Below are 13,355 nucleotides of genomic sequence, written 5' to 3'. Positions count from 1 at the left end.
GTTTTATATTGTACATATAGAGAAACAAAAGAAAATGGCAATGGCCATGAGGGAAATCCTGAGTGTCCGTATTTGTCACATCGTATAGATTATCGTAGTTGTAGCCAACCTGCTGAGACTGTATATTTGTCCTGGTCTAGGCAGCACAGTATTTGCTGGACAACAGCTCTGTTCTGGATGAAGAAAGCCTGTATGAAGCCTCTCTCAGAATTGAGCCTAAAGTCAACAACTGAAGAGGATGACAGTTTCCCAAAGTGTACTCTCTGTTAAAGAACTATGTCGTACACAGTAGACATAAACAATAACTGGTGTTAAGTCATGTTTAACATGTTTGCTCTGATACGTGTATTGTTTTTAGAAGTCTTATGTACAAATGTTAATTTAATCGTCACGTTGTTGAAATATTTCATTTTCCTCTGCGACAAGGACCATTTCACTGGGCTTACTAGGGTGATAACTAAAGTCACAATGATCTTGTATAATGGTATGTCCTTTGTAACTGATTGACATCTTTTCATACTGTGGACTTTGCACTTCCTGTAAGCACACATGCTGCCAGGATCATATTGTACATAGGAAAGATTGTTCTCTTTACTCAAATAGATGTGTTTATCTGCAACTGATGTAGCATTGTATTAAATCAAACCAGGTAAAACATAGACATTTTCTTACTCCAAATTGATGTGGCTAAACCAATGAGTGTTCCTTGAATTGTTCTATCAATTCCGCCTCAGCTCTGCTTTGTTTATTTGCGTCCGCTTGTTTTATCTATCAACATTTTGAGTCATCCTGTCACAGTTGTGACCGAGATGTGAAAGCCACTAGCACCACAGAGCTTTGTCTTGTCATCATGAATGATTCTTACAAGAAACACCTGCTCTTAGAAGTGACTGATTTGCAGCACAGTACTGACTCTGCTCTGAAAATAAATAACTCATAAGGGCATGTTCACACCACAAGCTTTATTCTAAGAACCAGCAAAGTCTGGTTTGTTTTGAAAACAATTTTAAGTCCTGTGTGAATACAACCTACTGTAACCTAGAAGATGATTAACAATATTTGTAGCTTTATTTCATTACTGTTGCATGTTTCACTGTAACAGGCAGTTAAATCAAACTTCATGCTATATATTTTCAAAAGTAATTCAAGTCAAGTAGCCATGATTTCAATTTTGTTTTGCAGAATAAGCTCTATTAATCAATTTAATTTGAAGGGACAGTAATAAGCCAGTGTACGTTATATCTCCAATACAAGTGTACTTCCAGTTTGACAATGATTAGTTGGTGGTGACATCTTGTTTCACTATGACTCACTGGGCACAGTCGTCAATTCAATGTATACTCCACATTGGTTCAACAGAATTTCATTGAAATTAAATGGAAACAATGTGGATTCAACCAGTATGTACCCAGTGGGGAGTTTGGGGAGGAATATGTTAACCATTTTGCTGCTATTCTTGGAGCATGCCATTGTATATGTAGCTGTTTCCCTTTTTTAAACCACATTGTCGTTTGCTTTCAATTTAATCTAAACGGTGCACACATTTTAAAGAAAAATAAAGCAAAACCCTTAAATTGTAGTATTTTTAGGCTTTGATATTTGTGTACAGTGCAAGGTTGTTCCGCTATTATACTGTATCATTCAAAGACAATCTATGTCCTTTTGCTGTTCCAGTGATTGTGGAACGTGACCGTATATCACTCTGTTAAATGCATTGTTAAGAGTATGATAAAAGTGAATGAGTTACTCCGCCTGCAGCATTCAAAGAGTATTTTTGTAGTATTAGTATAAGGGAAGGGGATACATAAACACAGGGAAGTATTTTGTACTTTGTTGTTAATTCACCTGCTGAAATGTATTCTGTACAGTTTGTATATGCAGCCCTGCATATTTCTTAATGTGGAACAGTGTCAAGTACAAGCATTGTATCCCAAGCTTTAACACAAAATGCTACAACAATTGTGATTTTGAAACCATGACTTAGAGGTAGAAGACAACTTCAAAGTGTTTTGCATATACTGTAATCCTGTCTATAATCATTCTCTTAGCAGGAATATAGTAATGTAGTGCTTATTCTGTGAATATTTGTATGTATTTTTACCATGTACAGTCTAGAAACATTAAAAGCTCATGTGGCAGGCATGCAACACTGTATCAGACAACATTAAAACAATATATATACTTATATATACTGTATACACTTATACGTGCACATACTCTTATAAATGAAATATTAACAAACGTTTTGCTGTTAGCAATACCCAGTGGTATGAGAATTATCTTTCAACCCTTATGTTTATTTCCACGGCTTGAGAAATATTTCCAGTTTTATAAAAATACAAAAAATATGTATGTTTCCTGATTACCTCTTGCTAATAAATCTATTCTATCTCAGGGGCATTGTTGTCTCAAGTGTGTTTGTGGAGAAAACAATGATATTTTTCTCTCTGCCACCTCTATCACACACAAACACACACACACACTGCAGCAACTTTACTTGAATTTTTATTTATGTATAATAAAAGTTCAGCGTATATTTCGTCACCTTTTGCACTGTCACGGGGAAGTCGGGAAGTGATCAAACCTCGTGACTTTCGGTTAGTTCATTCACTGCTCTCACTGTTTGTTGCAGGAAGACAACAGCTTTACCAAACTTTGAAGAATGAAGACCTTGGTTTTGTTGATATTTGCCGTATACTCTGTTACTTCTTTATATCCGTTTTCCGAGGAGGGTAAGTTGCAATTGAATCTGTTTTAGGCTATGTTGAATCGAAATTATACCTCATTTGCGCTTTCAAATGAATAATGTCAATTGATTTATCAACATCACATTTGTGATCAGAACGACTGATAGAATAATGGCTTTTAGCCTATTGATCTTTACAATCTCAAATCAAATGTCCCTTGTCTGTTTTCTTTACAGGCGAATATCACTTTAAGTTATGGATGTCACAGGTAAGTTCGATTTGGCACGAAACCAGGTACTTTCCTACAATACAAGGAAGTTGTTTTCTGTTTTTTCTTCTTCATATCTGTCTGCAAAAAGTATTATTTGAAAATAATAAATATTGGATAATATTTTCATCATACTAAGCCCTATAGATAGAATACATTTTTATTTTAAACTGCAATAGTGTGTATGGAATTACTGATAAGCTAGGCAACTAGACAGATAGTGTCTTATCATTGTAAATAAGAATTAGTTCTTAACCGACTTGCCTAGTTAAATAAAGGTTAAATACAAAATATCTAATGCATTTTGAAATGCACTGTATCTACATAAAAAAATGGTAAAATCACAGTGACCTGAATTGAGATGTTACTGTGTCATCCATGTAGTACAACAAGGTGTATGACATGGAGGAGTACTACCACAGACTTCAGATCTTCATTGAGAACAAGAGGAGGATTGACTATCACAATGAAGGAAATCACAAGTTCACAAGTATGAATAACTGCATGATGCTTGTTTTTTTTCAGATGTTAGAAGTGTCCACATCCTTTGAGTATGATCAGTGGAGGCTGCATAATAATAGCTAGAACAGAATGGTATAAAACACATGGAAGCCGTTACCACGAGCCCATTCTCCCCAATTAAGGTGCCACCAACTTCCTGTGTGGCATATTAATTCTGTCTTCTGACTGTGACCTTTTTACCTAGTGGGACTGAATCAGTTCTCTGACCTGACGTTTGCTGAATTCAGAAAATCTTTCCTCTTGACTGAGCCCCAGGTATTTATATTCCTGTTATGTATACTTCTCTTGATTTTTTTACTTGAAAAACACATTTAAATCTTTCTTTCTGTCATTCTTAGAACTGTTCTGCCACTAAAGGGAGTCATGTGAGCAGCAATGGACCATATCCAGAGTCGGTCGACTGGAGAAAGAAGGGGCACTATGTCACAGCGGTGAAGAACCAGGTATCCTAACACATACAGTATAGGATGCACTTTCTAATGATATAAACCATGCATTATCTGGCAATGTAAAGATGCTTATGTGGAAGACCACTGTATGTGCTGAAGGTAGATTCTGATTTGTGGTGTTCAGGGGCCCTGTGGTAGCTGCTGGACCTTTTCCACTACAGGCTGTTTGGAGTCAGTCACAGCAATCGCAACAGGGAAACTCCTACAACTGGTGAGATACTTATCTACTTCTCTATTCTAAAAAATTAAGTGGGAAGGAAAGTTGGCCTCCTTTTGCTGAGGCAATTCAATGCCATTTTTACAATTGTGTTTAAGGCTAGTAGTCGCAATACATTTAGGAATTAATTGAAATTCTTGTCCTATTTCTGATCTTGAACGATGACAAGTATATTTTATCTGCTGCTGCCTTTATATTGTTCAGTCAGAGCAGCAACTAGTGGACTGTGCTCAGGCCTTCAACAACCACGGCTGTAATGGGTGAGTGTCACCACTCGAAAACACGTTTCTTTGTAATATATATTCCCCCCTATTCTTGGGCTTACTGGACACTTGGATTCTTACTGAGGCTCTGAAAAAAATTATCTTTTAGCGGGCTCCCCAGTCAAGCATTTGAGTACATCAAGTATAACAAGGGAATCATGACAGAGGAGGACTATCCATACACTGCACATGTATGTAAACAGCCATTCCATCTTTATAACTACAGTACTAGCACTTCAAACGGTGACGATATATTAACATCATTAATGTTGGAATCATTTTGAAGGATGACACTTGCAAGTTCAAGACTGAGTTGGCTGCTGCTTTTGTTAAGGATGTAGTCAACATAACAAAGGTAAGTGAATGCAAATTACTCTGGATTATCTGGTGCATTGACTACCCAGGCAGTCAGCTAATTGTGTATTTATTACATTGCAGTATGATGAAATGGGTATGCTGGATGCAGTGGCCAGATTCAACCCTGTCAGCCTTGCCTATGAGGTGACCTCTGATTTCATGCATTATGATGGTGGTGTGTACACCAGGTGAGAATGACTCTGCTATTTTGTTAAACCTAGAATATGGATCATATCTGTGCTTTAAGAGCTATGTTGCATATTTTCCAATAAGCACAGTTAAAAACAGGACTCACAGCTGTAGCCTACCTACCATACAACCAGCATCAGAAAGCAATACAAATAAATATGTAGATTGTGCATGACTTCTTCTTTCTATAAAATGGGAATCATGGCCTTGCATTCTGCATCTTCACTTCTCTTATTGTAGCATGGAGTGTCACAACACCACAGACACAGTGAATCATGCAGTGCTGGCTGTGGGGTATGGTGAGGAGAAGGGCACACCCTACTGGATAGTGAAGAACTCCTGGGGAAGCAGCTGGGGAATGAAAGGGTAAGACTTCAATGACAAGTAGAATAACATTGTGAACAGTATGGGCCCAATGTTATGTAACAGAACAGTGTTATGATACAGTATGTTGTGCTGTTTTCACAGCTATTTCTTCATTGAGCGTGGGAAAAACATGTGTGGACTGGCTGGCTGCTCATCTTATCCCCTTCCTGTGCTGTGAATGTTGAATTCTGCACGCCATGGGGGCAAGAGTAGAAAAAAGGGACATGGAGCCAAAGATTTCATTATCAGTTCAACTTTTAAATCAATGATATGGTTTGATTTTTATGTTTGCTCACCACCTCAGGGAGTCTGATTATATACTGGGAGAAACACTCCCCACTGCACATCTACTGTTTTTAATCAGGATTAGATTATTGTGCTGACATGAAGATTGTTATGATTTTAATCAAGTGAAATTGTTTTTTTTTAACTGATTTGATGTTTGTGAATAAAGTTTCTTGATTTCTCTGTCACAATTTGATGAGCGACACATTTCGAATTCAGATAAGACTGTGTGATGATGCCGTTTATATAGTCCAGAGTTTTTTAATTTATTAACCGGGTAGTTTGGCTTCTGGATGCTGATTTCCTAAAAGCCATGGTATATCAGACCATATACAACGGGTATGCAAAAACATTTATTTGTACATTGGTAACCAGTTTATAATAGCAATAAGGCACCTCTGGGGTTTGTGGTATATGGCCAATATACCACAGCTAAGGGCTGTGTCCAGGCACTCCACATTGCATTGTGCATATGAACAGCCCTTAGCTGTGGTATATTGGCAATATACCACACCCCCCCAGGCCTTATTGCCAGTGCTTGAACTGAAATAAGTGCTGATACTGATTTTGGGTAATGGTACTGTTTACATTTAGGTGCAGGAGCCCCACAATACATGAGCTAACATTCTATAAGAGGAACGGGAGTTAGAAAATGCAAAGTGCCGGTACTCAGCTTCAGTGACCTGCCCAAGTCAAGCACAGCTTAAATATATGGGTATGATGCAAAACGACTTGTTTACTTTTCTAATTACATTGTTAATTAGGTTATAATAGCAGTAAGGCACTTTGGGGGTTTGTGGTATATGGTTAAAATACTATGGCTAAGGGGCTGTAACCAGGGACTCCGCATTGCATCATGCGTAAGAACAATAAATCAAATGTATTTATAAAACCCTTTTTACATCAGGCAATGTCACAAAGTGCTATACAGAGACCCAGCCTAAAACCACAAACTACAAGCAATGCAGATTAGAAGCACGGTGGCTAGTAAAAACTCCCTAGAAAGGCCAGAACATAGGAAGAAACCTAGAGAGGAACCAGGGTCTGAGGGGTGGCCAGTCCTCTTCTGTCTGTATTGGCCATATACCACACACACTCGGGCCTTATTGCTTAAATACTGTATATTCCTTTCTGCATGTAGCCAGATAGCTTTTCTATCTTTGACTACATTTCCCATGATAACCAGACCCGTGACAGGATATCAGTTTCTGAACCAATGGAAAGCATTTAGTCAAAACGGCGCTAAAACACGTTAACAGACTGACTCTTTGCCTTTGGTTGCTGAATTTATTTATTTTTGTCAATTAGCTATAGCTAGGTAGACAACGTTTTATTTTATAGACCACGACAATAATACATCCACAGACTGCACAAGTGGTGTTTCGCGAAATAACAAGACTAGCCAGTTATTATGAATGCTAATGTTGAGACGCTAGCCTAGCTGATGATGTCCAGTCTTCCTCAAAATAATTTGAAGGAACAACTCGAGAGACATAGCAATGCTGCTCAGAGAAAACTGTCGTTGTCTAAACCCAAACCAGGGTAAGTATCTTGTTTGTCCAGCTGGAGTTGTATGACGTTAGCTAGCTAGCTACCTGTTAGCTCTGGTCCTGGGAGATCCGGGCGGCCTTCTTCAACGCTCTGTTGGACCGATTTGGTTCTGTGACCGGCTTCATTCGTTGCTCACAAAAAAAATGATGTATGTACGTTATAATGCTGATGGACTATCCTATTTATGCGCAAGTTGTCGTTTTTTATTTTAGTTTTATTTCACCTTTTATTTCACCATTTAACCAGGTAAGCTAGTTGAGAACAACTGCGACCTGGCCAAGATAAAGCATAGCAGTTCGACACATACAACAACACAGAGTTACACATGGAATGAACAAAACATAGTCAATAATATAGTAGAAAACAAAGTATATATACAGTTAGTGCAAATTAGGTCAAATAAGGGAGTTAAGCCAATAAATAGGCCATGGTGGTGAAGTAATTACAATATGGCAATTAAACACTGGAATGGTGGATGTGCAAGTAGAGATACTGTGGTGCAAAAGGAGCTAAATAAATAAATACAGTATGGGGATGAGGTAGATAGATGGGCTATGAACAGGTGCAGTGATCTGTGAGCTGCTCTGACAGCTGGTTCTTAAAGCTAGTGAGGGAGATGGGAATCTCCAGCGTCAGTGATTTTTGCAGTTTGTTCCAGTCAGTGGCAGCAGAGAACTGGAAGGAAAGGAGACCAAAGGAGGATTTGGCTTTGGGGGTGACCAGTGAGATATACCTGCTGGAGCGTGTGCTACGAGTGGGTGCTGCTATGGTGACCAGCTGAGATAGGGTGGGGCTTTACCTAGCAGAGACTTGTAGATAACCTGTAGCCAGTGGGTTTGGCGACGAGTATGAAGCGAGTGCCAGCCAACGAGAGAGTACAGGTCGCAGTGGTGAGTAGTGTATGGGTCTTTGGTGGCAAAACGGATGGCACTGTGATAGACTACATCCAGTTTGTTGAGTAGAGTGTTAGAGGCTATTTTATAGATGACATCACCCAAGTCAAGGATTGGTAGGATGGTCAGTTTTACAAGGGTATGTTTGGCAGCATGAGTGAAGAAGGCTTCGTTGCGAAATAGGAAGCCGATTCTAGATTTCATTTTTGATTGGAGATGCTTAATGTGAGTCTGGAAGGAGAGTTTACAGTCTAGCCAGACACCTAGGTATTTGTAGTTATCCACGTATTCTAAGTCAGAGCCGTCCAGAGTAGTGATGCTGGATGGGCGGGCAGGTGCGAGCAATTCGGTTTAATTTAGTTTTTAGTTTTATTTGCGTTTTAAGAGCATTTGGAGGCCACAGAAGGAGAGTTGTATGGAATTGAAGCTTGTCTGGAGGTTAGTTAACACAGTGTCCAAAGAAGGCCCAGAAGAATACAGAATGGTGTCGTTTGCATAGAGGTGGATTAGAGAATCACTAGCAGCAAGAGCGACATCATTTTTGAATACAGAAAAGAATGTCGGCGCCGAGAATTGAACCCTGTGGCACCCCCATAGAGACTGCCAGAGGTCCGGACAACAGGCCCTCGATTTTACACACTGAACTCTATCAGAGAAGTAGTTGGTGAACCAGGCGAGGCAATCATTTGAGAAACCAAGGCTGTTGAGTCTGCCAATAAGAATGTGGTGATTGACAGAGTCGAAGGCCTTGGCCAGGTCGATGAATACAGCTGCACAGTAATGTCTCTTATCGATGGCGGTTATGATATAGTTAAGGACCTTGAGCGTGGCTGAGGTGCATCCATGACCAGCTCGGAAACCAGATTGCATAGCGGAGAAGGTACGATGTGATTCAAAATGGTCCGTAATCTGTTTGTTAACTTGGCTTTCGAAGACCTTAGAGATGCAGGGTAGGATAGATATAGGTCTGTAGCAGTTTGGGTCTAGAGTGTCTCCCCCTTTGAAGAGGAGGATGACTGCGGCAGCTTTCCATTCTTTGGGAATCTCAGATGATACGAAAGAGACGTTGAACAGGCTAGTAATAGGGGTTCCAACAATTTTGACAGATAATTTTAGATAGAGGGTCGAGATTGTCTAGCCTGGCTGATTTGTAGGGGTCCAGATTTTGCAGCACTTTCAGAACATCAGCTATCTGGATATGGGTGTAGGAGAAATGGTGGAGGGTGCCGGGCAGTTGACCGGGGTAGGGGAGCTAGGTGGAAAGCATGGCCAACAGTAGAAAAATGCTTATTGAAATTCTCAATTATAGTGGATTTGTCAGTTGCAACAGTGTTTCCTAGCCTCAGAGCAGTGGGTAGCTGGGAGGAGGTGCTCTTATTCTCCAAGGACTTTACAGTGTCCCAGAACTTTTTTGAGTTTGTACTGCAGGATGCAAATTTCTGTTTAAAAAAGCTAGCCTTCGCTTTCCTAACTGCCTGTGTATATTGGTTCCTAACTTCCCTGAGAAGTTGCATATCACAGGGACTATTCGATGCTAATGCAGAACGCCACAGGATGTTTTTGTGCTGGTCAAGGGCAGACCGGTCTGGAGTGAACCAAGGGCTATATCTAATCCTGGTTCTACATTTTTTGAATGGGGCATTCCTATTTAAGATGGTGAGGAAGGCACTTTTAAAGAATAACCAGGCATCCTCTACTGTCGGGATGAGGTCAATATCATTCCAGGATGCCCCGGCCAGGTCGATTAGAAAGGCCTGCTCGCAGAAGTGTTTTAGGGAGCCTTTGAAAGTGATGAGGGGTGGTCGTTTGCTCGCAGACCCATTACGGATGCAGGCAATGAGGCAGTGATCGCTGAGATCTTGGTTGAAAACAGCAGAGGTGTATTTGGAGGGTGAGTTAGTTAGGATGATATCTATGACGGGGCCCGTGTTTACGGATTTGGGGTTATATCTGGTAGGTTCATTGATAAATTGTGTGAGATTGAGGGCATCAAGCTTAGATTGTAGGATGGCCGGGGTTTTAAGCATGTCCCAGTTTAGGTCACCTAGCATCACAAGCTCAGGAGATAGATGGGGGGCAATCAAATCACATATGGTGTCGAGGGCACAGCTGGGGGCAGAGGGTGGTCTGTAGCAAGCGGCAACGGTGAGAGACTTGTTTCTGGAAAGGTACATTTTTAGAAGTAGAAACTCATATATTTTTGTAATAATGACAATTGAAACAATACTGAATGAACAATGAACACTTTTATTTTAACTTAATATAATACATATTATGGGCTTTTGGATGGGTGTTCTTAAGGTGATTCCACAGGGTGGTATTTTTTTTATTTAGCCGTTTCTGACCCCATGCTTACATCTTTATCACAAATAAGACACCTTGCTTTCCCTGGTGCCAATTCCATGTAATAGTCCCACACTCGTGCTCTGCTTTTCTCTGCCATCTGTAAAACACACACACAGCTCTGAAGTGACAATGATACTGAAGAGTCTGCTTAGGAGACAAATACTCTCAACTGTTTGAATAAAAATAGAGTTTAAGTTACCTGTGATGAATTTTGAAAACAAAAACTCTAATTTCTATATGCAGGAAATCCTATTTTAATAATGGGCGTGGTAAGAATTGACTACCAAAGTGCGAGGCTTACACCACCTTGCCAATTTTATAACTGTGTAGATATCCATAGGACACGGTAACTCTGATCAATATTGGCTAAATATAAGCGAACATCATTTTTTTTGTAGAGTGGATTTATGAAAATATTTTGACAAAAGTAGTGAGTTTCACAAGGGTCTCAAAACCCCGAGGTGGTTTAAGCCTGCGCGAAATACAGACCTTATTTGAAGTAGATCAAGACATTCTCTATGGAAGACAACGAACGGTAAAATAATGAAGGAATCCCTTTCAAGTTCAGCCGCAAATTATTACAAGAATTATAACGTGTTGACTATTTCTCTCTAAACCATATACCTTTGACCTTTACGAGCCTGCTGCTACTGCCAGTCAGACTGCTCTATCAAATATCAAATCATAGACTTAACTATAATAAACACATAGAAATACAAGCCTTGGGTCAAATCCGGAAACTATCACCTCGAAAACAAAACGTTTATTCCGTTCCGTATTTTATCTAACGGGTGGCATCCATGAGTCTAAATATTCCTGTTACATTGCACAATCTTCAATGTTATGTCATAATTACGTAAAATTCTGGCAAATTAGTTCGCAAAGAGCCAGGCGGCCCAAACTGTTGCATATACCCCGACTCTGCGTGCAATGAACGCAAGAGAAGTGACACAATTTCACTTGGTTAATATTGCCCGCTAACCTGGATTTCTTTTAGCTAAATATGCAGGTTTAAACATATATACTTGTGTATTGATTTTAAGAAAGGCATTGATGTTTATGGTTAAGTACACATTGGAGCAACGACAGTCGTTGATTGATTGTTTTTTATAAGATAAGGTAAATGCTAGCTAGCAACTTACCTTGGCTTATTGCATTCGTGTAACAGTCAGTCTCCTCGTGAGGCAGGTGGTTAGAGCGTTGGACTAGTTAACTGTAAGGTTGCAGGATTGGATCCCCCGAGCTGACAAGGTAAAAATCTGTCGTTCTGCCTCGTTCCTATGCCATCATTAAAAATAAGAATGTGTTCTTAACTGACTTGCCTAGTTAAATAAATATTTAATAAAGGTGTAAAAATAAAATAAAATCGGCGCCCAAAAATACCGATTGTTATGAAGGGGTTTGCTGATGACTGTTAGCTGGCTAGTTTATGTTGGAGAGATTCCAGTAATAGAGAAATACTTTAGAGAAAAAGCAGGTCCACACCACATTGGGTGAGGTGGGTTGCAGGAGAGTATTTTGAAGTAAGGGTTTAGAAAAATGTAAAAAGATATGCGAAGAAAAATATATATACATGACAAGACGAAGGACAAATACGTCTGACTGCTACGCCATCTTGCGTTAACTAGTTGTATATGTGGACATTAACGAGTTTCCTATTCCGACCAGTACGTGAACACAGAAAGAGTTCCGAAATACGTTAACTATTTTGTATGGTCAAATTAACTCTGGTCCATGCGTATGCGTCGGTTCTAACGTTAGACTGCCTAAATATTTCTAACTAAGAGCATTTTATTTGGGACAAGTCATTTACCTAAACCTCAACTAAATCTTGTAACGAATAATGTGGAAATGGAGCAAGTTGAGGAGACTAAATTGCTTGGTGTAACCCTGGATGGTAAGCTGTCGTGGTCAAACCTTATTGATGCAACGGTAGCTAAGACAGGGAGAGGTCTATCAATAGTAAGGCGCTGCTTTCTTGAAATCGCTATCAACAAAACAAGTACTACAGGCCCTAGTTTTGTCTCACCTGGACTACTGTCCATTCATGTGTCAAGTGCCACAAAGAGGGACAAATTACATTTGGCCAATAACAGAGCAGCTCGGCTGGCCCATAAATGTACAAGGAGAGCCAACATTTAATGAAATGCATGTAGAGGGAAGATTACCTGCATCACTTTGTGCGAGGTATTGATTGACATGTTGAAATCACAGAGCTGTCTGTTTTAAGGGACTAGCGCACAGCTCAGACACCCATACATACCCCAAAAGACATACCACCAGAAGTCACTTCACACCCCTTAAATACAGAACAGACTAAGGGAAACGCACAGTACTACATGTATGAGTGTTATATTGTTTGTGTGCATCTAAATGATTTTATATCGATTCCCTTGGTCATTTCATGTTCATGTGTATCTGAGTTATTGCCGTTAAAGCAGGCAGAAATCCAACCAGTGTGACATAGCGCTGTGATAGTCGCTCTTACGACACTGAAAGTTAATAGGAATACAATTGGCCTAGCGTCGTCCGGGTTAGGGAGGGTTTGGACGGTAGGGAAATCCTTGTCTCATCGCACACCAGCGACTCCTGTGGCGTGTCGGGCGCAGTGCGCGCTAACCAAGGTTGCCAGGTGCACGGTGTTTCTTCCGACTCATTGGTGCGGCTGGCTTCCAGGTTGGATGGCGCGGTGTTAAGAAGCAGTGCGGCTTGGTTGGGTTGTGTATCGGAGGACGCATGACTTTCAACCTTTGTCTCTCCCTAGCCCGTACGGGAGTTGTAGCGATGAGACAAGATAGTAGCTACTAAAAACAATTGGATACCACGAAATTGGGGAGAAAAAGGGGTCCAAAAAAAATAAAAAATAATAATAATAATAATAATTTACAAATATCGTGAAAAAAACCCATATTATAACACAATTGGTTGGGCGCCCATAAAACTGCTGCCATTCCTTCCGGCA

At 40.0% G+C, this 13,355-nt stretch overlaps 3 protein-coding genes across 4 annotated transcripts in view; all 3 read left to right on the top strand.

Moving 5' to 3' along the window:
* rasgrf1 (Ras protein specific guanine nucleotide releasing factor 1) overlaps positions 1-2,398 on the top strand; it is a 38,829-nt gene extending 36,431 nt beyond the window's left edge. The window contains exon 27 of the mRNA XM_020457025.2: positions 141-2,398. Within this exon, the coding sequence (XP_020312614.1) occupies positions 141-233 (93 nt within the window). The 3' untranslated portion in view covers positions 234-2,398. The remainder of the gene's footprint in view (positions 1-140) is intronic.
* Positions 2,399-2,557: 159 nt separating this feature from the next.
* On the top strand, positions 2,558-5,794 carry ctsh (cathepsin H). Its single transcript, XM_020456737.2, has 12 exons — positions 2,558-2,732; positions 2,924-2,955; positions 3,340-3,445; positions 3,662-3,732; positions 3,816-3,920; positions 4,051-4,137; positions 4,348-4,403; positions 4,516-4,597; positions 4,693-4,761; positions 4,845-4,951; positions 5,193-5,318; positions 5,421-5,794. Exons 1-12 carry the CDS (start codon positions 2,663-2,665, stop codon positions 5,494-5,496), a joined length of 987 nt encoding a protein of 328 aa, XP_020312326.1. The 5' UTR covers positions 2,558-2,662; the 3' UTR covers positions 5,497-5,794.
* A 1,023-nt stretch (positions 5,795-6,817) lies between these two features.
* Positions 6,818-13,355, top strand: part of blm (BLM RecQ like helicase) — a 35,418-nt gene continuing 28,880 nt past the window's right edge. Inside the window, exon 1 of one of the 2 annotated variants that reach the window (XM_020457076.2) lies at positions 6,818-7,145. In XM_020457076.2, coding sequence (XP_020312665.1) covers positions 7,048-7,145 — 98 coding nt within the window. In that variant the 5' untranslated portion in view covers positions 6,818-7,047. The remainder of the gene's footprint in view (positions 7,146-13,355) is intronic. The other variant, XM_020457075.2, reaches the window with a different exon arrangement.

This window comes from Oncorhynchus kisutch, linkage group LG22 (assembly GCF_002021735.2).
Source record: "Oncorhynchus kisutch isolate 150728-3 linkage group LG22, Okis_V2, whole genome shotgun sequence".
In the NCBI taxonomy this organism is placed as follows: domain Eukaryota; kingdom Metazoa; phylum Chordata; class Actinopteri; order Salmoniformes; family Salmonidae; genus Oncorhynchus; species Oncorhynchus kisutch.
This window is presented reverse-complemented; position numbering and strand designations above follow the sequence as displayed.